At 54.6% G+C, this 24,739-nt stretch overlaps 3 protein-coding genes and 3 non-coding genes across 12 annotated transcripts in view; 2 read left to right on the top strand and 4 right to left on the bottom strand.

Annotated features, from left to right (window-relative positions):
- LOC102943236 (zinc finger protein 883) overlaps positions 1–24,739 on the bottom strand; it is a 2,438,435-nt gene that overhangs the window by 1,719,242 nt on the left and 694,454 nt on the right. The gene's annotated exons all lie outside the window — the stretch shown is intronic.
- The window catches only part of LOC114020163 (zinc finger protein 501), a 1,907,800-nt gene that overhangs the window by 1,222,606 nt on the left and 660,455 nt on the right, over positions 1–24,739 (top strand). The gene's annotated exons all lie outside the window — the stretch shown is intronic.
- On the bottom strand, positions 6,902–6,973 carry TRNAM-CAU. The gene has a single exon. It is a non-coding gene; the product is annotated as a tRNA-Met (tRNA).
- Positions 15,122–15,193, bottom strand: TRNAM-CAU. The gene has a single exon. It is a non-coding gene; the product is annotated as a tRNA-Met (tRNA).
- Positions 15,222–22,502, top strand: LOC119564605 (zinc finger protein RFP). Of its 6 annotated transcripts, XR_006287755.1 has the most exons (5): positions 15,222–15,416; positions 16,425–16,509; positions 18,088–18,309; positions 18,937–18,959; positions 20,513–22,501. XR_006287755.1 is itself a non-coding variant. In XM_037887562.1 (3 exons), exons 1-3 carry the CDS (start codon positions 18,007–18,009, stop codon positions 20,664–20,666), a joined length of 477 nt encoding a protein of 158 aa, XP_037743490.1. In that variant the 5' UTR covers positions 17,928–18,006; the 3' UTR covers positions 20,667–21,265. The 6 variants fall into 6 exon arrangements, 2 of the variants coding, with proteins under 2 accessions (XP_037743490.1, XP_043393491.1); XR_006287754.1 differs by lacking the exon at positions 15,222–15,416 and adding an exon at positions 15,554–15,652 and having other exon boundaries at positions 18,937–22,502; XR_006287753.1 differs by lacking the exon at positions 15,222–15,416 and having other exon boundaries at positions 16,185–16,509; positions 18,937–22,502.
- On the bottom strand, positions 24,393–24,464 carry TRNAM-CAU. Its single transcript has one exon. It is a non-coding gene; the product is annotated as a tRNA-Met (tRNA).

Here is a 24,739-nt window from a genome sequence, read left to right as displayed (position 1 = left end):
ATGACTTTTGAGGAGAGGCTGAGGGAACTGGGATTCTTTAGTCTGCGGAAGAGAAGAATGAGAGGGGATTTGATAGCTTTCAACTACCTGAAAGGGGGGTTCCAAAGAGGATGGATCTAGACTGTTCGCAGTGGTAGCAGATGACAGAACAAGGAGTCATGGTCTCAAGCTGCAGTGGGGGAGGTTTAGGTTGGACATTAGGAAAAACTTTTTCACTAGGAGGGTGGTGAAACACTGGAATGCGTTATCTAGGGAGGTGGTGGAATCTGTTTCCCTAGAAGTTTTTAAGGTCAGGCTTGACAAAGCCCTGGCTGGGATGATTTAGTTGGGGATTGGTCCTGCTTTGAGCAGGAGGTTGGATTAGGTGACCTCCTGAGTTCCCTTCCAACCCTGATATTCTATGATTCTATGATTATCTTAGCAAAGAGAAGTTGTTAGACTTTCTGCTGTACTGCTCTGTTCCCAGAGCGTTCTGTAACAGGGGAGGGGAGAGGGCTAGTGTGTGTGTCATTGGCATGTCGGGGTGATGCTGAAACAGGTCAGAGTAGAGGTGGCTTCGTGGGGGTGGCGTGAACCTTAACTCTGCATTTCCCCTTCAAAGAATGGAGGGGACGGGAATTCTTACCCAGTGAGATCACATTCTCATAGTTCTCCTGCATGACATCTCTGTAGAGGGCTCTCTGAGTGGGGTCCAGCAGAGCCCCCTCTTCCCTGGTGAAATACACAGCCACCTCCTCGAAAGTCACCGGCCCCTGAAAGAGCAAGAGTCCCACACTCAGGACCTGTTGCCCCACTCACAGCCCCACCATTCTTGGGGGAGAGGAGCCAATCAAATGGAAGCTCTGAGAGAGAGGCAGTCAGCAGAGTCCTATCTCCACACTGCTGAGAGCAGCCAGGAGGCATCAGGGTGAGGGGACGAAGAGAGAGCCCCTTGTCTCTGCCAGCAGATCCAATATGCACCTACTAGCCACAGACTGATACAGGAGATGGAGGCCCCAGTAGGCTCCAGGCACAGCCCCATGGTAGGAATCCCAACACCCTCTCCACTGCCAGCAGCTGGATGTGAGGGACTGAGGCATCTTCCCTACACCTCCCAGGTGGGTGCCCCCTTTCCATGTCATACCAGCCTCTGGCTAGTAGGTTGAGGGGTCCACACTGCAAGTCTGGTCAGTTTTCCATGCTCTGCCAAGGGGGTTGGTTTGTCTGTTTCCTGTTTCACAAATTAGGGAATTTTCTCCCCCAAAACCCAAGCGTTTGTTCTGAGGATCTAGGCTGACGTTAAACAAATCCCAGCAGGTGTGTCACACTCTGTCCCCCTCCCTTTCTTCACCCAGGGTATTCCCTTCACTCAGAGTATTCCCTGCCCCCTGCAGACCTCATTCCCCAGAAGTTGCCACCTCTTCAGTATTTACTGCCCCTCTCCCTCCAGCAGGAACCCACCAAGAACCCCCCCAATAACCCCTACCTGAGCTGGCTCCACAGCAGCCATTTCTCTCCCCTGTCCCATGGGAGGACGGGACAAGCTGGAGCGAGACGTGGGCGTCATTCTGCAGCCTGGCAGGGCGAGAAGGGCAGCTGTGGAGGTTTCAGAACAGGCTTTACTTCATTTCACATCACGCTTCCCCCAGGCTCTTCCCCTGCAGGCAGAGATTGTAAATTTTGCCATGCTGGGAACAGTGGCGTAGCCAAGTGGAGAAAATAGGGGGAGTGGAGATAAAAAAGACGCCACCCGCTTGTACTCACCAGGCAGTGCTCCGGGTCTTCAGAGGCACTTCGGCGTCGGGTTCTTCACTTGCTCCGGTCTTCGGCGGCACAGAAGGATGCCCCCCTCGCCACTGAAATGCCGCCGAAGACCAGAGCGAGGGAAGGACCCCGACGCCGAAGACCCCTAGCGCCGCCTGACTCGCCACCGAAGACCCGGAGCGCTGCCAGGTGAGTAAAAATTCCAAAAGGTGCCAAAAAATTTTAAAGGGGCCACTTGTGCTCGGTGGGGGAGCGGCTGCTGTCCCGCTCCCCCCTTCGCTACGCTACTGGCTGGGAACATGATCAGCCCCCATCATGCAGCACAGACCTTGCTCCCGTCCTCCGTCCCCCGCTCCCAGCTCCCCACCCCCAACCAGGACTAAACCCACCGAGACATGTTCAAACCCTCCCAGCAACAGAGGGTGAATTAAACACTGGAAAAGACCAGGACCAAAGGAGCCCCTTGGGGGGGGATTCCCCCTGACAGTGTCCCCAGGGCAGCACACCCCTGCCGCAGGGGGATCAGGGGAGACAGCAGAGGGCCAGGGGAGCGGCCAGCCCGGCGGACAGGCGGCTCCCTTCCGGCCTGGACGCTGGCAGCGGCTCGGGGCCCCCGGACACCCGGGGCGGGGGCGGCGCAGAGTCCGGGGCCCGCCCGGCCCCAGGGTCTCTCTCACCGGGAGTCTCCGCGCGGGGGCCGCCGCCAGCAGCGCCCGGGGGGTTTCTCGCCGGGGGAGGCGGCCCCGGCCGGGCCCCCCCCCGCCCCGAGCCCGCTGGGGAAGCGGCCGCGGCCGCCCAGCCCCCGGCTCCCAGCGGCGCAGCAGCGGCCGGGCTCCGGCGCCCTCGGGTCTTTGTTCTCCCCGGCTCCTGCCTCCTTCCTCCCGGCACCCACCGCTGCCGGCGGCGCCAGCCCCTTCCTGTGCCCGGCAGCCCCCCCGGGCTGGGGACTCGCCCCCCGGACAGCCCCGGGCTCTGCTGAGCCGGACCCCCCCAACAAACCCAGTCTCCTGTTGGTAATAGCTTACCTTGATTTTCATGCACCTTGTAGGGAGAGTGGTCACTTTGGATAGGCTATTACCAGCAGGAGAGTGAGTTTGTGTGTGTGGTTTTTGGAGGGGGGTGAGGGGGTGAGAAAACCTGGATTTGTGCAGGAAATGGCCCACCTTGATTATCAGACACATTGTGAAGAGGGTGGTCACTTTGGATGGGCCATTACCAGCAAGAGAGTGAGTTTGTCTGTGGGGGGGCAGAGGGTGAGAAAACCTGGATTTGTGCTGGAAATGGCCCATCTTGATGATCGCTTTAGATAAGCTATTACCAGCAGGAGAGTGGGGTGGGAGGAGGTATTGTTTCATGGTGTCTGTTTATATCATAATGTCTTCTGCAATTTCCACAGTATGCATCGGATGAAGTGAGCTGTAGCTCACGAAAGCTCATGCTCAAATAAATTGGTTAGTCTCTAAGGTGCCACAAGTCCTCCTTTTCTTTTAGCTTATCTAAAGTGACCACTCTCCTTACAATGTGTATCACATTGTAAGGAGAGTGATCACTTTAGATAAGCTATTACCAGCAGGAGAGTGGGTTTGTGGGGGGGGAGAAAACCTGGATTTGTGCTGGAAATGGCCCAACTTGATTATCATACACATTGTAAGGAGAGTGATCACTTTACATAAGCTATTACCAGCAGGAGAGTGGGTTTTGTGGGGGGGGGGGGAGGGGGGAGAAAACCTGGATTTGTGCTGGAAATGGCCCACCTTGATTATCATACACATTGTAAGGAGAGTGGTCACTTTACATAAGCTATTACCAGCAGGAGAGTGGGCTGGGGGGCGAGAAAACCTTTTGTCGTGATAATCCCCCATTTTTTCATGGTTTGTGTGTATAAAAACGTCTTCTGTATTTTCCACAGCATGCATCCGATGACGGGAGCTGTAGCTCACGAAAGCTTATGCTCAAGTAAATTGGTTAGTCTCTAAGGTGCTACAAGTCCTCCTTTTCTTTTTAGGGTATACATTAAGCATTTAAAATAACGTTAAATATAAAATATGTGTTTTGAATTTATAAGGGGGGTTGCACTGGGTGCCTTCCTTTGTGAACGGGGTCACCAATTCAAAAAGTTTGAGAACCACTGGGTTACACAGGGAAAGGGGAGAGAGGGACACTGAAAAAAGCCTGCGGGGGAAATACCTGGGGAGAGGGGTTCCCAACTCCCAAATCTGCCCCGCTCCATTTACTGCCCCATCCCTGGCCTGTATCTCCAGTGCCGAGGACCTCACAAATCCCCCTCTCTGCCAAAGACACTTGCACAGGTATTATCTTCCTACCAGGCCCCTGCCTCACTGAATAATTGCATAAATGCATTGGTGCGCCTCCCCTCCCCGCTGCTTCTTTCTGCAACCCTTCTGCCAGTTGGCGTCGGCACCGACACGGCCCGGGTTCAATATCTAGGGGTTCCTTTTCAACAACACCACACAGAACCTGCTCGAGCCCCGACCCAGTAGCCTGGGACGATTCCACACCAGCCCTGGGTATCTCTAGAGGTGACACTTCCCCACTGGCAAGCACCGAGTCTGAGGCGATGTCTACGCTGCCAATGCCAACGACGGGTTCCTCTCGATAACGATCCACAGCAGTGCGGACCAACGCATGTTCATTTTCATTCTCCGAGTCAGGAAAACCACAAAAGCCTCTTCTTTTGTACTGGAACAGCCAAAATAAGATGACACTAAATTATGCTGATTGCTAAAAGCAGGTTTAGGGGGTGTATATTTTTGAAAAAAAAAATCAATACTGATCCTTCGAACTAGCAGCGTGAGATAAAAAAAAGAACACAGAGAAAACTTGTCAGCAAAGGCTAATGTCCTAAATGGGAACTCAGCAGCGGTTTGTAACTGGGGGAGCATGCAGTCTGAATGTGTATGACCCGACCCCGTCCCCCATCCCCACATCGCAGTAAGGCTTGACACTCTCTCTATGCATCGCTGTGATGGTTAACCAAGCAGTGACAATCCAAAGAGGTTCCCTGAGCATAGGCGCTGACTTCTACTGGCACTGGTGGGTGCTCGACCCCCCTCTGCCCCCAGCCCCGCCCTGACTCCACCCCTGCCCCACCCCCTTCCACTCTCAGTCCAACCCCTTCCCCAAAGCCCCCTCCCCAACTCCACCCCCTGCCCGCCCCTATTCCGACTCCTTCCCCAAATCCCTGCCCCGGCCGCGCTTCTTCCCTGCCTCCTCTCCTGAGCGCACCACATTCCCGCTCCTCCCCGCTCCCTCCCAGAGCTTGTTACAGCTGTTTGGCAGTGGCAATCACTGGGAAGGTAGGCAGAGGAGCAGGGATGCAGTGCCCTCAGGGGAGGAGGCAGAGGCGGAGGTAAGGTGGGGCAAGGCGGGCGCTTGGCTGCTGATGGGTGCAGAGCACTCACTAATTTTTCCCCATGGGTGCTCCAGCCCCTGAGCACCCATGGAGTCGGCGCTTATGTCCCTGCACACAATATTTTAAAATTCAGAAAATTTTATTTGTCAATAAATAAATGTGGAGGCTCCAGCATGGCAGTGAGGAGCACAGGCTACTGGATGCACAGAGGTGGTATATCACCCTGTAGCCCCTTCTCCCCTTCTGGGACACAGACTCGGTGGTGAGGCTGCACCTCTCTGCCCAAAATGACTGCCCAGAACTGTTCAGGAGGGGTGCATGACCACTCTTGTGTCCTGCCTTTGCTTGGCCATCAGAAAGTCATTTTTCTGCAGGGAAGCAAAGAAATCTGTGGGGGACATGAATTCTGCGCGTGTGCCATGACATGGAATTCCCCCAAGAGTAAAGTTTGAATCTTGCAGATGGCTTGCAGAATATGAATCAGGCTGCCTCTGTCCAGGAAATACCACCCTGCTCTTCCAGGAAAAAAGACCCTGCTGCAAAAGAAATCCTGTGACTGGAATCATAGTTAAGGCTACGATTTAATCCTGGGTATTTTGAGTAAAAGTCATGGAGAGGTCATGGGCAAGAAACAAAAAATCATGACCTCCAACCTATACCATAATTACCCCTGTTTGAATCTTGGTGGGGGGGAAGGTGGAGGGCCCCCAGCAACAGCTGCTGTGGGGGGGAAGCCCCGGGGGGCCCACTGTGCCGCTGGGGAGGGGGAAGTTCCAGTAGCGGCTGGTGTGGCTGTCCCCAGGCCACCTGAGGAGCTGGCCCTGGGTGATTTAAAAGGGCCCGGGGGCCCCCCGCCACCACTACCAGCAGCGCAGGGGGGCGAAAGCGGCTTCCTGCCCATCCTCGCTCCTCACCAGTCACAGGAGTGTCTGGCACGTCCCTGCAGCCCCTGCGGGGAGGTGTCTCTCACACGCTGCCCACACCCTGAGCACCAACCAACGCTGCCATTGGAACTGCGGCAGGGGTGGTGTCTGTGGGTAGTAGCGCCCGGAGACCCCCCTGCCCGCCCCACCTAGGAGCTGATGCCAGATGGGGGTGCAAGTCACTTTCAGGAGCTGCCCAAGTTAAGTGCCAAACCCCAATCCTCTGCCCCAGGCCAGATCCCGCACCCCCACCCACACCCAAACTCCCTCCCAGAGCCCGCCACCGCCTCCCCCTGCTCCCCACCCCCCTGCCCCAGCCCAGAGCCCGCACCTCATGCACCCAAATTCCCTCCCAGAGCCTGCCAACACCCCCCCTGCACCCCAACACCCTGTCCCAGGTCCAGCACAGAGCCTGCACACAAACTCCATCCCAGGGTCTGCCCTCTGCCCCCCAACCCTCTGCCCCAGCCCAGAGCTTGCACCTCATGGACCCACACTCCCTGCCAGAGCCCGCACCCCCTCCTGCATCCCTGCCCCAGCCCGGAGCCCACACCCAGCACCCAAACTCCCTCCCAGAGCTCGCACCCCCTCCTGCACCCAAACTCCCTCCCAGAGCCTTAGGCGGGTGGGGGCGGGCAGGACTTGGACCTGTTCTGGGCACCACCAAAAGTTCTATAAACCTGACAACCCTGAGCCAGTCATTGCACATCTCTCTCCTTACGGGAGGGGACTCTGTGCGCTAGGGAGCTGCTGGGGCTTTATTCCTTCCTTTAAGCGCTGTGGAAGGGCAAAGAGGGAGAGAATTTGTTCCTGTTTCCCATGTGGGAGAAAGAAAGGCAGGCTGAATGGAATAAAACCAAGCTAGCAGAGGATGGTTTCGATCCATCGACCTCTGGGTTATGGGCCCAGCACGCTTCCGCTGCGCCACTCTGCTGTGTGGGGAAGTTTCCTACAGGAACTCTTCACAGTGCAGCTCACAAGCCGGGCACTGGAGAGCTGCGGCCATGGGATTTAGGCGCTTTCTAGGAAGGGGATTCTACATGTCTTGTGCCAAGGCTCCAAAGCTGAACTGAAATGCGAGCGCTGCACTCCCAGCCGGGGTCTCCTTAGTCTAATGATTCAGCAAAAACAGCCCCTTCCCCTTGCTTTTCTGGCGGTAAGATCCAGCCGGTCTCCTGCCCACCCCCCCGCAGACTGAGGAGGGGTTCCCCGATTCCCCGAGTGTCACAAACACCCTGCGAGGGGCCCGGTGGGGCAGGGCCAGGCCCGGGGAGGAGCCGCCCCTTCCTGCCCCCCCAGCCCGGGGAACCTTTGTGTGTTTGCAGCGGGGCCATGGCCGGGGCCGGGGGCAGCGCGGAGGCTGCTCCAGCCCTGCAGCCCGCGGGGCAGCGCGCTGGGGCCGGGGGCAGCGCGGAGCGGGGCAGGACCCGGGTGGGCCGCGGGGGGCGGAGACACGCGTGGGGCCGACACGCTCCTGCGGGGAGGGGCCGGGCCCGGCTGCCTGGTTCGCCCCCTGCCAGGGTCCCAAGCTCCCCGCGGCCAGAGAGGGGCTGCCCGGGGCTGCGGGGGGCGAGTGTCCCGGGCCGGCTGGGGCGGAGCAGCCCCTGCTGTGGGGCCGGTGGGGGGGAGCCCGGCAGCGGCTGGGCCGGGAGCTGCAGGAGGGGCTGGGAGCCCAGGAGGGGATGGGGGCAGTTGGGGGAGGAGGGAGGAGAACGGGGGGTGGGGTCAGAGCCGGAGCTGTGGGGTGGGAGGAGTGTCTGGTGCTGGGGATGGTGGGGTGGCTTAGAGCTGGGAGTTTGGGGCCAGTCAATTTATGGGAGGGGCTCAGAGTTGGCGATTGGGGGATGCTTGCGGGGCTCCATGTTCAGATCTGGCCCTGCGGGAGCATTGGGGCTTGGAGCTGGGGAAAGTGGGGGACTGTCTGAAGTTGGCTGCTTGGGATGTGAGTGAGGCCCCGGGGACGTGGGGAGCTGGGGCTTGGGCTGCGCCCCGGTGACGGCAGCCTGGGGCCCTGCCGTGGCCTTTTCTCTGGAAAAGCCGCTCCCCGTTTCACCGTCTCCTCTCAGTCTGAGTCCCCCTGACTCTGCAGGGCAGGACGGCCCCTGAAATCGGACAGCTGGGAGGCCGTTTGCAGCAGTTTCTAACCCTCTCTCCCCATGCCCTGAGTGACGGTGAATGCAGGGCCCGGCCTGCCAGCCTCAGCCAGGGAACCGTCCCCACTGGAGCCCAGGGAGCCTGCAGGGTCCGACACGGGGGTGACATGATGCCCTTAGGGTGCAGGAGGCTGCTGGGCAGGAGAGAGTCAGTCTGTGTGAGCCCAGAGACCCTGCCCACGGACTGTCTGCATGTCACAGTTACCGGGGATCCTTTCTATCCCCTAGGAGGGTTGGGGCAGAAGGAGATGAAATGTGGGCTGCAGAGATGTAGGATTTGGCTCAGTGCAAGATCATGAGGTTTTGGGGGGAAGTGTCCCTCCTGTTGGTGATGTACAGCTCACCGCGGCCCTTATCCCTCCTCTCTTCCTGGGATAAATGAACTTCCCATCACTCACCGCAAGAGATCTTGTGTTCTGGTAAATAACTCTGTCACCCGCCCCGAGGCGCGTTTATGATTTTCCCCAGTTACCAAGCAGATGAATTTCAATGTTGATAAATGCAAAGTAACACACATTGGAAAAGGTTATATCAAATACACCGAAAATGATGGGGTCTAAATTAGCAGTTACCACTCAAGAAAGAGATCTTGGAGTCATTGTGGATAGTTCCCTGGAAACATCCACTCAGCGTGCAGCGTCGGTCAAAAGTGTGAACAGAATGTTGGGAATCATTGAGAAAGCGAGCGATAATAAGACCGAAAATATCATATTGCCTCGGTATAAGTCCATGGTACATCCACATCTTGAATAGTGTGTGCAGATGTGGTCGCCCCATCTCAAGAAAAATATATTGGAATTGGAAAAGGTTGAGAAAAGAGCCAACCCCTGCAGGTCAGACTGTCATCGCAATGATCATACGCAGCGTTCCTATAGGAGCTCCTCAGCCTTAGACCCCAAAGCACTTTACAAAGTGGGATCAGGGGCATTATCGCTATGGGACAAATGGAGAAAGTGAGAGAGAGGGAGGGGCAGAGCCCTGGTCAAGGTCACATAGTGAGTCTGGCAGCGGCGCCAGGGATGGGTCCTGGGAGTCCTGGATGCTGCAGCCCCAAAACCTTCTCTCCTGGAAATGTCTGTCTGCATTTGCACTTGTAGGGTGAAATCCCCGGCCGCACCATGCTGAGATCCCGAGCCAGGCCTAAGGCTCCCCTGCTACCAGATTAATGGGTTTAGTGGGGCCAGGAGCCTTCTGAGTCTCTCAGCACTGGTGGTAATTTGACTCTCAGTGCAGAGAAATATCTTCTGCCTGTAAAGTGCCTGGGGAGAAGGTTTCCACAGTGGCGACCTGCCAGCAGGGATTACTGGGGCTGCATAGGGGAAAGTCCCTGGTAGGGGGTGGCGGCTGCTCTGGGAATATCAACCTGAAATTCCCCTACTACCCGAGGCTTCAGTGGTGACCCCTGCAGAGCAGGAGGCCTCCCCACGCGGGGACACCCCCCCCGACTGCCTTCTCTTTCTCTCCCTCTTTAGGGTACTGGGAGCACTGGGGCAGGTACGTCCTGGGCTCCATTTTGCTCCCCCTTATGGGCCATTAGGTTTGATAACTGCACTGAATAGGAAGCTTCCCCCTGCCCTTGGAGCATGTGATTCTGTCTCCCCTAGTGGCTGACTCAGGTAGGAGAAGAGCCGTTCACAGTCTGATCGCTAAAGAGGTCACAGCAGGGCTGCTAGACACAGGGCCGATGGGACCGACCTGGCCTGTCTCCTGAACCGATGTGGCCACATCACGTATTCAGAGGGTGCAGAAATTCAGCTTTCACATTTTTTAAAGGGAGTTCCTGGCCCTCAGCATCTCCCCAGTGTAAACGGAGACAGTGTTGCCTTGCTGGGGCTGCCAGAAGCCCGAAGCCGTAGCTCAGAGAGTGTGAACTCTCCTGTCCCCTGTTAACGTCATCGGAGTGTCAACTGAAGTGACGACACTTTGATGTCAACATTCAACGTTCCCTGGCTGATCACCTGAGCAGCTGGAACGGGGACGGGGCGGGAGTGAAGCCTTTGCTTGGTGGGAATCGGACAATGGTTCTCAAACTGGGGGTCGGGACCTCTCAGGTTATTACATGGGTGGTCGTGAGCTGTCAGCCTCCACCCCAAACTCCACTTTGCCTCCAGCATTTATAATGGTGTTAAATATATTTAAAAGTGTTCTTAATTTATAACGGGTCGCACTCAAAGGCTTGCTATGTGAAAGGGGTCACCAGTACAAAAGTTTGAGACTCACTGGAATAAGGGGTTGCTGTAGGGAGGGAAGAACAGAGGAGAGACACAAGGACAAGGAAGCAAGAGAGAAATGGAGAAAGGAGGGTGGGAAAGAAAGGGAAGAACTGCCAGGGGCCCTACAGGGGTGTCTGGGAAGGGGTTTGTTTTCCTCCTGAGTGATACTGAGTATGACAGACAAAGACTTAGCAAAATACTAAGAACTAAAATTATATTTCCTACACGAAGGGCAGATTTTCCCCTTGTTTTTTGTATGTGGGTGTGCCATGGAGAGCAGTGGGTGTTCCGCTGTGAATGGAGCAAGGCACGGAGGCCTAAACTGATGCCCTGGGCCACTGACCATAACGGACAGTGCAATATGGCTCTCTCTGCCAAATGAGCTGGACACCACAGGGTTACTGCTTCAGCTGAAGGGCTCAGGGGGTTTGGCATTAAAGGACCCAGTTTCATTCCCCGCTGAAGACCTGGGCTGTGTCTGTGGCCACTGTCAGCATGTAGGACCTGCCCACACTTTGGTCTGTGTCTCCTCCTGTTCCACATAATTCCAGTTCTGGTGCGTCTTCTTACTGCAGTAAACCAGCGTGGGAGGTGGCTCAGCACCCCACAGAACCAGAGCGTCCCTGAGAAAGCTCCTGAACAATGTCTCCGTTCCTTGCTCTGGTGTCTCCCCACTTCCCATCTCTCTGGAGAGCACAGGGTTGAGGGCAGGTGACTCACCGTGACAATGACCATCTCGGGCTACAAAGCTCAGATCCAGGTTTCCTGGAGTTTGGGGGTTGCTGGGCTCCGGGTCTGGGGATCAGGCCTGTTTCTCACCCCTCCTTTCCCTAGCAGGGAGGATGGGACTTTTTGGAAGCCGGAGCCGGGGTTTGTGGAGCAGGAGAAGAGACTCAGCGATTTCTCTCTGAAAAGTGCCATGCTGCAAGAGGTGCTGCTGGGATTCAAAGGGGAATTGGAGTCTGGGGGTGGCGTCTCCTCTGGTTAGAGCGACCCTGGCCCTGGGGAGGAGTCGGAGACTCTAGTGATGTCACTGATCCTGGGCTCCATCTCGCAGCCCCAGCTCAGCGGGTCGCCCTTCCCCATGGGAGTCGCCCTGTGGGGCTGGCTCTGTCTGCAGCGGCTGCGTTATCGGCCTTGGTCTGTGTCACCATCCCGTAGTTAACAGCGGTTCCATTAATAACCAGTGGGAACCTCCCCAGGAATGCGAGAGCCTGAATTCTCACCTCTCCCGTCCTCTCCTTCCCCTAGAGATGCTGCGACGGGAGCTGGGGAGCGACACAGGTACGTGTCTCTCGCTGATGGGCCGGGGGAGAATTCAGAGCAATAACCATGTTAGCGACAGGGGATTGCAGCCTCCAGCCCTTGGAAGCTGTGGAATAACGTGAAACGATGTTACTTTGTTCCTGCACCACTGTATTTTCAACTGACTTGTCTCTTCAATATTTTAGCTCATGAACGTCACATAAGCATTTAAAGTTTTTCACAGGGTTTTTTCAGTACTCTTTTTTTGCTTTTGCTTTTTTTAATTATTGCATTTTTTTAAGCCCTAAATTAATTTTAGTAATTTTATTTTTTGACATTTTTAATTGCAGTAATACTGCAAGAGTGGTTTTTTTAATTAAGTTTACACCGTCTGATTTTAAAGCTTTTTTTTATTTTAAGACCACTGAGATTTTGACAATTTTTCCTGTTTTTGAATGTCTGCTTGGTACTTTTTTTAAAAAGCACAGAGGCTGAGCATATGTATTTGAAAGTTGTTCGTATAGTTAGAGGTTTTTAGCTTTCTTTGTGCTTTAAAAAAAGACTTTTTGTATTTGTTGTGACTTTTTAAAATGGGTAATGTATTTACATTTTTAACTTACTATTTTAGCGGACTTTTCAGTCTTGGGACAGGTTGTAGTTGATTTTTACACTTTAAATTAATAAAACCGCGATTAGCAGATAATTTTGTTAAAACAGCAATTCAGTCACTTTTTGCATAACTTGTACTTCAAGTATGAATAGGTTTTTTTATGAAATGTTTGCTCTAAGCATTTCTTACGCTGAAATTCTGCCTTAAAAGAATGTATATTTCCTGGAATGATTTTATACATTTAAGATATAATCTTAATTTTTCCCCCAATACATTCCTGTTCATCCCTGGGATAATTAATTTCTGGGGAACATCTTCAGCAGAGCTAGAATTATTACTGAAAGGCGTTGCACCAGAGAGTAAAGGCACAGAGGCAGTGGACTGTGGGGAATAGAGTAAGTTTCATTACTAATGCTGCTCTTTTGAGGGGTCCTTTTAGAAAATAATTTAACTTACAAGCACTTAGAGACTTTAAGAAAGTCACTACTCACTGGAGCAATAGGTCTCGTTGGAACATATTTTAACTGACAAGCCCTTACAGCCTTTGTGAGAAAGGAACACGATATAACTATGCTCAAACTTTCAAAAGTGAAAATTAAGTATCCTGGATCATCAGGGGAAAAAGAGGAAATACAAGTTAAAACATAATCAAAACCAAGCCTCTCAGTTTAGGTTGCTTCTTCTGACTTGGGTTGAGGAAGATTGGATGAGTTGTGATGAGATACAATCTTGCCAAGTTGAGAGATGATTTTCTTTCTTCCCTCTCCCCCATTTTTAAAAAAAGTCCACAAAGAAATAAACGTGGATGACACAATTTATTATTTTGTTTACTAATTAAATCCATGTCCCTAAGGCCAAATTTGACATAGGTAATTTTGTTCCACGTTTTCTTGTTCACCAAGCATGACTAATCTACTAGCTATTTATACTAATAAACCAGCCCCTGAGCACCCATGGAGTCGGCGCTTATGTGCCTGGACACAATATTTTAAAATTCAGAAAATATTATTTGTCAATAAATAAATGTGGAGGCTCCAGCATAGCAGTGAGGAACACAGGCTACTGGATGCACAGGGGTGGTATATCACCCTGTAGCCCCCTCTCCCCTTCTGGGACACAGACTCAGTGGTGAGGCTGCACCTCTCTGCCCAAAATGACTGCCCAGAACTGTTCAGGAGGGGTGCATGACCACTCTTGTGTCCTCCCTTTGCTTGGCCATCAGAAAGTCATTTTTCTGCCGGGAAGCAAAGAAATCTGTGGGGGACATGAATTCTGCGCGTGTGCATTGGCACCGAATTCCCCCAAGAATAAAGTTTGAATCTTGCAGATGGCTTGCAGAATATGAATCAGGCTGCCTCTGTCCAGGAAACACCACTCTGCTCTTCCAGGAAAAAAGACCCTGCTGCAAAAGAAATCCTGTGACTGGAATCATAGTTAAGGCTACGATTTAATCCTGGGTATTTTGAGTAAAAGTCATGGAGAGGTCATGGGCAAGAAACAAAAAATCATGACCTCCAACCTATGCCATAATTACCCCTGTTTGAATCTTGGTGGGGGGGAAGGTGGAGGGCCCACAGCAACAGCTGCTGTGGGGGAGAAGCCCCGGGGGGCCCACTGTGCCGCTGGGGAGGGGGAAGCCCCAGGCGCCCACTGTCACTCTGGCCACTGCTGGGGGGGAATGCCTTGGGGGCCGCTGCAGCTCTGGCTGCCTTGGGACAGCTGCCAGGAGCGACCGAGGTGTGGCTGCGCCTGCCACCCCCAGGACCGCTGCTCAGTTGGTCCCTGGGGACAGCCACATTGTCCGCCGCTTAGCAGTCCCCAGAGCCAGCGGCCCGGGGCCGTTCCAGTAGCGGCTGGTGTGGCTGTCCCCAGGCCACCTGAGGAGCTGGCCCTGGGTGATTTAAAAGGGCCCAGGGGCCCCCCGCCCCCACTACCAGCAGCGCAGGGGGGCGAAAGCGGCTTCCTGCCCATCCTCGCTCCGCACCAGTCACAGGAGTGTCTGGCACGTCCCTGCAGCCCCTGCGGGGGGGTGTCTCTCACCCGCTGCCCACACCCTGAGCACCAACCAACGCTGCCATCGGAACTGCGGCAGGGGTGGTGTCTGCGGGTAGTGGAGCCCGGAGACCCCCCTGCCCGCCCCACCCAGGAGCTGATGCCAGATGGGGGTGCAGGTCACTTTCAGGAGCTGCCCAAGATAAGTGCCACACCCCAATCCTCTGCCCCAGGCCAGATCCCGCACCCCGCCCACACCCAAACTCCCTCCCAGAGCCCGCCACCGCCTCCCCCTGCCCCCCAACCCCCTGCCCCAGCCCAGAGCCCACACCTCATGCACCCAAATTCCCTCCCAGAGCCTGCCAACACCCCCCCTGCACCCCAACACCCTGTCCCAGGTCCAGCACAGAGCCTGCACACAAACTCCATCCCAGGGTCTGCCCTCTGCCCCCCAACCCTCTGCCCCAGCCCAGAGCTTGCACCTCATGGACCCACACTCCCTGCCAGAGCCCGCACCCCCTCCTGCATCCCTGCCCCAGCCTGGAGCCCACACCCAGCACCCAAACTCCCTCCCAGAGCTCGCACCCCCTCCTGCACCCAAACTCCCTCCCAGAGCCTTAGGCGGGTGGGGGGCGGGCAGGACTTGGACCTGTTCTGGGCACCACCAAAAGTTCTATAAACCTGACAACCCTGAGCCAGAGCCCGTCATTGCACATCTCTCTCCTTACGGGAGGGGACTCTGTGCGCTAGGGAGCTGCTGGGGCTTTATTCCTTCCTTTAAGCGCTGTGGAAGGGCAAAGAGGGAGAGAATTTGTTCCTGTTTCCCATGTGGGAGAAAGAAAGGCAGGCTGAATGGAATAAAACCAAGCTAGCAGAGGATGGTTTCGATCCATCGACCTCTGGGTTATGGGCCCAGCACGCTTCCGCTGCGCCACTCTGCTGCGTGGGGGAAGTTTCCTACAGGAACTCTTCACAGTGCAGCTCACAAGCGGGGCACTGGAGAGCTGCGGCCATGGGATTTAGGCGCTTTCTAGGAAGGGGATTCTACATGTCTCGTGCCAAGGCTCCAAAGCTGAACTGAAATGCGAGCGCTGCACTCCCAGCCGGGGTCTCCTTAGTCTAATGATTCAGCAAAAACAGCTCCTTCCCCTTGCTTTTCTGGGGGTAAGATCCAGCCGGTCTCCTGCCCACCCCCCCCAGGCTGAGGAGGGGTTCCCCGATTCCCCGACTGTCACAAACACCCTGCGAGGGGCCCGGTGGGGCAGGGCCAGGCCCGGGGAGGAGCCGCCCCTTCCTGCCCCCCCAGCCCGGGGAACCTTTGTGTGTTTGCAGCGGGGCCATGGCCGGGGCCGGGGGCAGCGCGGAGGCTGCTTCAGCCCTGCAGCTCGTGGGGCAGCGCGGTGGGGCCGGGGGCAGCGCGGAGCGGGGCAGGGCCCGGGTGGGCCGCGGGGGGCGGAGACACGCGTGGGGCCGACACGCTCCTGCGGGGAGGGGCCGGGCCCGGCTGCCTGGTTCGCCCCCTGCCTGGGTCCCGAGCTCCCCATGGCCGGAGAGGGGCTGCCCGGGGCTTTGGGGGGCGAGTGTCCCGGGCTGGCTGGGGCGGAGCAGCCCCTTCTGCGGGGCCGGTGGGGCGGAGCCCGGCAGCGGCAGGGCCGGGAGCTGCAGGAGGGGCTGGGAGCCCAGGAGGGGATGGGGGCAGCTGGGGGACGAGGGAGGAGAACCGGGGGTGGGGTCAGAGCCGGAGCTGTGGGGTGGGAGGAGTGTCTGGTGCTGGGGATGGTGGGGTGGCTTAGAGCTGGGAGTTTGGGGCCAGTCGATTTACGGGAGGGGCTCAGAGCTGGCGACTGGGGGATGCTTGGGGGGCTCCATGTTCAGATCCGGCCCTGCGGGAGCATTGGGGCTTGGAGCTCGGGAAAGTGGGGGACTGTCTGAAGTTGGCTGCTTGGGATGTGAGTGAGGCCCCGGGGACGTGGGGAGCTGGGGCTTGGGCTGCGCCCCGGTGACGGCAGCCTGGGGCCCTGCCGTGGCCTTTTCTCTGGAAAAGCCGCTCCCCGTTTCACCGTCTCCTCTCAGTCTGAGTCCCCCTGACTCTGCAGGGCAGGACGGCCCCTGAAATCGGACAGCTGGGAGGCCGTTTGCAGCAGTTTCTAACCCTCTCTCCCCATCTTCCAGGAGCCCCCACGAGAGCATCGGGCCCCTCTGGGAAAAGAGAGAAGAAGCCAAAGCCGAGGAGCAGCAGCAAAGCAAGGAGCTGCTGGTAGGTGCCCAGGGCCCAGGTTTGTCTGGGATCCCGGTGCCCTGAGTGACGGTGAATGCAGGGCCCGGCCTGCCAGTTTCAGCCAGGGAATCGTCCCCACTGGAGCCCAGGGAGCCAGCAGGGTCCGACACGGGGGTGACATGATGCCCTTAGGGTGCAGGAGGCTGCTGGGCAGGAGAGAGTCAGTCTGTGTGAGCCCAGAGTCCCTGCCCACGGACTGTCTGCATGTCACAGTGACCGGGGATCCTTTCTATCCCCTAGGAGGGTTGGGGCAGAAGGAGATGAAATGTGGGCTGCAGAGATGTAGGATTTGGCTCAGTGCAAGATCATGAGGTTTTGGGGGGAAGTGTCCCTCCTGTTGGTGATGTACAGCTCACCGCGGCCCTTATCCCTCCTCTCTTCCTGGGATAAATGAACTTCCCATCACTCACCGCAAGAGATCTTGTGTTCTGGTAAATAACTCTGTCACCCGCCCCGAGGCGCGTTTATGATTTTCCCCAGTTACCAAGCAGTTGAATGTCAATGTTGATAAATGCAAAGTAACGCACATTGGAAAAGGTCATATCAAATACACCGAAAATGATGGGGTCTAAATTAGCAGTTACCACTCAAGAAAGAGATCTTGGAGTCATTGTGGATAGTTCCCTGGAAACATCCACTCAGCGTGCAGCGTTGGTCAAAAATGTGAACAGAATGTTGGGAATCATTGAGAAAGGGAGCGGTAATAGGACCGAAAATATCATATTGCCTCGGTATAAGTCCATGGTACATCCACATCTTGAATAGTGTGTGCAGATGTGGTCGCCCCATCTCAAGAAAAATATATTGGAATTGGAAAAGGTTGAGAAAAGAGCAACAAAACGATGAAGGGTAGGGAACAGCTTCCGTATGAGGAGAGATTAATAAGACTGAGGCTGTGGCTACACTATGCAGTTTTAGTGACACGGCTATGCCGCTCCAGCCGTGCTGCTAAAAGGCGCGCAGTGTAACTGCTGTTTGTTGGCAGGAGAGAAGTGCCAGTGTAGACAAAGCCTGAGACTGTTCAGCTTGGAAAAGAGACGACGAAGGGGGGGGGTATGGTAGAGGTCTATAAAGTCATGACTTGTGTGGCGAAAGTAAGTAAGGAAGTGTTCTTTTCTCCCTCCTATAACACACGTACTAGGGGTCACCCAGTGAAATGAATAGGCAGCAAGTTTAAAAGAAAGAAAAGGAAGTATTTTTTCACACAACACACAGTCAACCTCTGGAACTCCTTGCCAGAGGATGTTGGACGACCAAGACACTAACAGGGTTCAAAAAGGAACTAGATAAGTTCATGGACGATAGATCCATCGGTGGCTATTAGCCAGGATGGGCAGGGATGGTGTCCTTAGCCTCTGTTTGCCAGAAGCTGGGAATGGGCGACAGGGGATGGATCACTTGATGATGACCTGTTCTGTTCATTGCCTCTGAGTCACCTGGCCTTGGCCACTGTCAGAAGAGAGGATACTCGGCTAGATGGACCATTGGTCTGACCCAGTCTGTCTGTTCTTATGTTCTATGTTCCCCTGTTACCGAGCCACCCTCTCCCTGTTGCAGAAAGAGATGGCAGCCGAGAGGCAGAAGATGGTCTGGGAGTGGCAGGAGCTGCGAGGGTTTCTGGAGGAGCAGGAGCAGCGGCTGCTGTCCCAGCTGGAAGAGCTAGAGAGAGCCATTGTCCAGAGAAGGGATGAGGGCATCTGCAGACTGTCCTGGGAGATTTCCCTGCTCAGTGAGAGGGGAGGAGAGAAGGGGCAGCAGCCGCTGAGCCAACCCCTGCAGGTCAGACTGTCATCGCAATGATCATACGCAGCGTTCCTATGGGAGCTTCTCAGCCTTAGACCCCAAAGCACTTTACAAAGTGGGGTCAGGGGCATTATCGCTATGGGACAAATGGGTAAAGTGAGAGAGAGGGAGGGGCAGAGCCCTGGTCACAGTCACATAGTGAGTCTGGCAGCGGCGCCAGGGGTGGGTCCTGGGAGTCCTGGATGCCGCAGCCCCAAGACCTTCTCTCTGTCTGCATTTGCACTTGTAGGGTGAAATCCCCGCCCGCACCATGCTGAGATCCCGAGCCAGGCCTAAGGCTCCCCTGCTACCAGATTAATGGGTTTAGTGGGGCCAGGAGCCTTCTGAGTCTCTCAGCACTGGTGGTAATTTGACTCTCAGTGCAGAGAAATATCTTCTGCCTGTAAAATGCCTGGGGAGAAGGTTTCCACAGTGGCGACCTGCCAGCAGGGATTGCTGGGGCTGTATAGGGGAAAGTCCCTGGTAGGGGGCGGCAGCTGCTCTGGGAATGTCAACCTGAAATTCCCCTACTACCCGAGGCGTCAGTGTTGACCCCTGCAGAGCAGGAGGCCTCCCCACCCAGGGACACCCCCCCGACTGCCTTCTCTTTCTCTCCCTCTTTAGGGTGCTGGGAGCACTGGGGGCAGGTACGTCCTGGGCTCCATTTTGCTCCCCCTTATGGGCCATTAGGTTTGATAACTGCACTGAATAGGAAGCTTCCCCCTGCCCTTGGAGCATGTGATTCTGTCTCCCGTAGTGGCTGACTCAGGTAGGAGAAGAGCCGGTCACAGTCTGATCGCTAAAGAGGTCAGAGCAGGGCTGCTAGACACAGGGCCGATGGGACCAACCTGGCCTGTCTCCTGAACCGATGTGGCCACATCACGTATTCAGAGGGTGCAGAAATTCAGCTTTCACATTTTTTAAAGGGAGTTCCTGGCCCTCAGCATCTCCCCAGTGTAAACGGAGACAGTGTTGCCTTGCTGGGACTGCCAGAAGCCCGAAGCCGTAGCTCAGAGAGTGTGAACTCTCCTGTCCCCTGTTAATGTCATCGGAGTGTCAACTGAAGTGACGACACTTTGATGTCAACATTCAACGTTCCCTGGCTGATCACCTGAGCAGCTGGAACGGGGACGGGGCGGGAGTGAAGCCTTTGCTTGGTGGGAATAGGACAATGGTTCTCAAACTGGGGGTCGGGACCTCTCAGGTTATTACATGGGCGGTCGTGAGCTGTCAGCCTCCACCCCAAACTCCACTTTGCCTCCAGCATTTATAATGGTGTTAAATATATTTAAAAGTGTTCTTAATTTATAACGGGTCGCACTCAAAGCCTTGCTATGTGAAAGGGGTCACCAGTACTAAAGTTTGAGAATCTCTGGAATAGGGGGTTGCTGTAGGGAGGGAAGAACAGAGGAGAGACACAAGGACGAGGAAGCAAGAGAGAAATGGAGAAAGGAGCGTGGGAAAGAAAGGGAAGAACTAGCAGGGGCCCTACAGGGGTGTCTGGGAAGGGGGCTGTTTTCCTCCTGAGTGATACTGAGTGTGAGAGACAAAGACTTAGCAAAATACTAAGAACTAAAATTATATTTCCTACACGAGGGGCAGATTTTCCCCTTGTTTTTTGTATGTGGGTGTGCCATGGAGAGCAGTGGGTGTTCTGCTGTGAATGGAGCAAGGCACGGAGGCCTAAACTGATGCCCTGGGCCACTGACCATAATGGACAGTGAAATATGGCCCTCTCTGCCAAATGAGCTGGACACCACAGGGTTACTGCTTCAGCTGAAGGGCTCAGGGGTTTTGGCATTAAAGGACCCAGTTTCATTCCCCGCTGAAGACCTGGGCTGTGTCTGTGGCCAGTGTCAGCATGTAGGACCTGCCCACACTTTGCTCTGTGTCTCCTCCTGTTCCATATAATTCCAGTGCAGGTGCCTCTTCTTACTGCAGTAAACCAGCGTGGGAGGTGGCTCAGCACCCCACAGAACCAGAGCGTCCCTGAGAAAGCTCCTGAACAATGTCTCCGTTCCTTGCTCTGGTGTCTCCCCACTTCCCATCTCTCTGGAGAGCACAGGGTTGAGGGCAGGTGACTCACCGTGACAATGACCATCTCCGGCTACAAAGCTCAGATCCAGGTTTCCTGGAGTTTGGGGGTTGCTGGGCTCCGGGTCTGGGGATCAGGCCTATTTCTCACCCCTCCTTTCCCTAGCAGGGAGGATGGGACTTTTTGGAAGCCGGAGCCGGGGTTTGTGGAGCAGGAGAAGAGACTCAGCGATTTCTCTCTGAAAAGTACCATGCTGCAGGAGGTGCTGCTGGGATTCAAAGGGGAATTGGAGTCTGGGGGTGGCGTCTCCTCTGGTTAGAGCGACCCTGGCCCTGGGGAGGAGTCGGAGACTCTAGTGATGTCACTGATCCTGGGCTCCATCTCGCAGCCCCAGCTCAGCGGGTCGCCCTTCCCCATGGGAGTAGCCCTGTGGGACTGGCTCTGTCTGCAGCGGCTGCGTTATCGGCCTCAGTCTGTGTCACTATCCCATAGTTAACAGCGGTTCCATTAATAACCAATGGGAACCTCCCCAGGAATGCGAGAGCCTGAATTCTCACCTCTCCCGTCCTCTCCTTCCCCTAGAGATGCAGCGACGGGAGCTGGGGAGCGACACAGGTACGTGTCTCTCGCTGATGGGCCGGGGGAAGATTTCAGAGCAATAACCATGTTAGCGACAGGGGATTGCAGCCTCCAGCCCTTGGAAGCTGTGGAATAACGTGAAGTGATGTTACTTTGTTCCTGCACCACTGTATTTTCAACTGACTTGTCTCTTCAATATTTTAGCTCATGAACGTCACATAAGCATTTAAATTTTTTTACAGGTTTTTTTAGTACTCTTTTTTTGCTTTTGCTTTTTTTAATTATTGCATTTTTTTACGGCCTAAATTAATTTTAGTAATTTTATTTTGACATTTTTAATTGCAGTAATACTGCAAGAGTGGTTTTTTAAATTAAGTTTACACCGTCTGATTTTAAAGCTTTTTTTTATTTTAAGACCACTGAGATTTTGACAATTTTTCCTGTTTTTGAATGTCTGCTTGGTACTTTTTTTAAAAAGCACAGAGGCTGAGCATATGTATTTGAAAGTTGTTCGTATAGTTAGAGGTTTTTAGCTTTTTTGTGCTTTAAAAAAAGACTTTTTGTATTTGTTGTGACTTTTTAAAATGGGTAATGTATTTACCTTTTTAACTTACTATTTTAGCGCACTTTTCACTCTTGGGACAGGTTGTAGTTGATTTTTACACTTTAAATTAATAAAACCGCGATTAGCAGATAATTTTCTTAAAACAGCAATTCAGTCCCTTTTTTGCATAACTTGTACTTCAAGTATGAATAGGTTTTTTTATTAAATATTTGCTCTAAGCATTTCTTATGCTGAAATTCTGCCTTAAAAGAATGTATATTTCCTGGAATGATTTTATACATTTAAGATAGAATCTTAATTTTTTCCCCAATACATTCCTGTTCATCCCTGGGATAATTAATTTCTGGGGAACATCTTCAGCAGAGCTAGAATTATTACTGAAAGGCGTTGCAGCAGAGAGTAAAGGCACAGAGGCAGTGGACTGTGGGGAACAGAGTAAGTTTCATTACTAATGCTGCTCTTTTGAGGGGTCCTTTTAGAAAATAATTTAACTTACAAGCACTTAGAGACTTTAAGAAAGTCACTACTCACTGGAGCAATGGGTCTCGTTGGAACATATTTTAACTGACAAGCCCTTACAGCCTTTGTGAGAAAGGAACACGATATAACTATGCTCAAACTTTCAAAAGTGAAAATTAAGTATCCTGGATCATCAGGGGAAAAAGAGGAAATACAAGTTAAAACATAATCTAAACCAAGCCTCTCAGTTTAGGTTGCTTCTTCTGACTTGGGTTGAGGAACATTGGATGAGTTGTGATGAGATACAATCTTGCCAAGTTGAGAGATGATTTTCTTTCTTCCCTCTCCCCCATTTTTAAAAAAAGTCCCCAAAGAAATAAACGTGGATGACACAATTTATTATTTTGTTTACTAATTAAATCCATGTCCCTAAGGCCAAATTTGACATAGGTAATTTTGTTCCCACGTTTTCTCGTTCACCAAGCATGACTAATCTACTAGCTATTTATACTAATAAACCAGCCCCTGAGCACCCATGGAGTCGGCGCTTATGTCCCTGGACACAATATTTTAAAATTCAGAAAATATTATTTGTCAATAAATAAATGTGGAGGCTCCAGCATGGCAGTGAGGAGCACAGGCGACTGGATGCACAGGGGTGGTATATCACCCTGTCGCCCCCTCTCCCCTTCTGGGATGCAGACTCGGTGGTGATGCTGCACCTCTCTGCCCAAAATGACTGCCCAGAACTGTTCAGGAGGGGTGCATGACCACTCTTGTGTCCTCCCTTCGCTTGGCCATCAGAAAGTCATTTTTCTGCCGGGAAGCAAAGAAATCTGTGGGGGACATGAATTCTGCGCGTGTGCATTGGCACCGAATTCCCCCAAGAATAAAGTTTGAATCTTGCAGATGGCTTGCAGAATATGAATCAGGCTGCCTCTGTCCAGGAAACACCACTCTGCTCTTCCAGGAAAAAAGACCCTGCTGCAAAAGAAATCCTGTGACTGGAATCATAGTTAAGGCTACGATTTAATCCTGGGTATTTTGAGTAAAAGTCATGGAGAGGTCATGGGCAAGAAACAAAAAATCATGACCTCCAACCTATGCCATAATTACCCCTGTTTGAATCTTGGTGGGGGGGAAGGTGGAGGGCCCACAGCAACAGCTGCTGTGGGGGGGAAGCCCCGGGGGGCCCACTGTGCCGCTGGGGAGGGGGAAGCCCCAAGCGCCCACTGTCACTCTGGCCACTGCTGGGGGGGAATCCCTGGGGGCCGCTGCAGCTCTGGCTGCCCTGGGACAGCTGCCAGGAGCCACCGAGGTGTGGCTGCGCCTGCCACCCCCAGGACCGCTGCTCAGTTGGTCCCTGGGGACAGCCACATTGTCCGCCGCTTAGCAGTCCCCAGAGCCAGCGGCCCGGGGCCGTTCCAGTAGCGGCTGGTGTGGCTGTCCCCAGGCCACCTGAGGAGCTGGCCCTGGGTGATTTAAAAGGGCCCAGGGGCCCCCCGCCCCCACTACCAGCAGCGCAGGGGGGCGAAAGCGGCTTCCTGCCCATCCTCGCTCCGCACCAGTCACAGGAGTGTCTGGCACGTCCCTGCAGCCCCTGCGGGGGGGTGTCTCTCACCCGCTGCCCACACCCTGAGCACCAACCAACGCTGCCATCGGAACTGCGGCAGGGGTGGTGTCTGCGGGTAGTGGGGCCCGGAGACCCCCCTGCCCGCCCCACCCAGGAGCTGATGCCAGATGGGGGTGCAGGTCACTTTCAGGAGCTGCCCAAGATAAGTGCCACACCCCAATCCTCTGCCCCAGGCCAGATCCCGCACCCCGCCCACACCCAAACTCCCTCCCAGAGCCCGCCACCGCCTCCCCCTGCCCCCCAACCCCCTGCCCCAGCCCAGAGCCCGCACCTCATGCACCCAAATTCCCTCCCAGAGCCTGCCAACACCCCCCCTGCACCCCAACACCCTGTCCCAGGCCCAGCACAGAGCCTGCACACAAACTCCATCCCAGGGTCTGCCCTCTGCTCCCCAACCCTCTGCCCCAGCCCAGAGCTTGCACCTCATGGACCCACACTCCCTGCCAGAGCCCGCACCCCCTCCTGCATCCCTGCCCCAGCCCGGAGCCCACACCCAGCACCCAAACTCCCTCCCAGAGCTCGCAACCTCTCCTGCACCCAAACTCCCTCCCAGAGCCTTAGGCGGGTGGGGGGCGGGCAGGACTTGGACCTGTTCTGGGCACCACCAAAAGTTTTATAAACCTGACAACCCTGAGCCAGAGCCCGTCATTGCACATCTCTCTCCTTACGGGAGGGGACTCTGCGCGCTAGGGAGCTGCTGGGGCTTTATTCCTTCCTTTAAGCGCTGTGGAAGGGCAAAGAGGGAGAGAATTTGTTCCTGTTTCCCATGTGGGAGAAAGAAAGGCAGGCTGAATGGAATAAAACCAAGCTAGCAGAGGATGGTTTCGATCCATCGACCTCTGGGTTATGGGCCCAGCACGCTTCCGCTGCGCCACTCTGCTGCATGGGGAAGTTTCCTACAGGAACTCTTCACAGTGCAGCTCACAAGCGGGGCACTGGAGAGCTGCGGCCATGGGATTTAGGCGCTTTCTAGGAAGGGGATTCTACATGTCTCATGCCAAGTCTCCAAAGCTGAACTGAAATGCAAGCGCTGCACTCCCAGCCGGGGTCTCCTTAGTCTAATGATTCAGCAAAAACAGCCCCTTCCCCTTGCTTTTCTGGGGGTAAGATCCAGCCGGTCTCCTGCCCACCCCCCCCAGGCTGAGGAGGGGTTCCC

Source organism: Chelonia mydas, chromosome 28, assembly GCF_015237465.2.
Source record: "Chelonia mydas isolate rCheMyd1 chromosome 28, rCheMyd1.pri.v2, whole genome shotgun sequence".
In the NCBI taxonomy this organism is placed as follows: domain Eukaryota; kingdom Metazoa; phylum Chordata; order Testudines; family Cheloniidae; genus Chelonia; species Chelonia mydas.
Note: the sequence above shows the minus strand (reverse complement) of the source record. Positions and strands in the feature narration are given on the sequence as shown.

Excerpts from the sequence above, each read along its gene's own strand:
- LOC119564605 (XM_043537556.1), top strand. The coding sequence starts at position 18,007 with ATGGACCATTGGTCTGACCCAGTCTGTCTGTTCTTATGTTCTATGTTC. Across the intron at positions 18,310-18,936 it reads CGCTGAGCCAACCCCTGCAG|GGTGCTGGGAGCACTGGGGG; the intron begins GTCAGACTGTCA and ends CTCCCTCTTTAG. Across the intron at positions 18,960-20,512 it reads GCTGGGAGCACTGGGGGCAG|CAGGGAGGATGGGACTTTTT; the intron begins GTACGTCCTGGG and ends TCCTTTCCCTAG.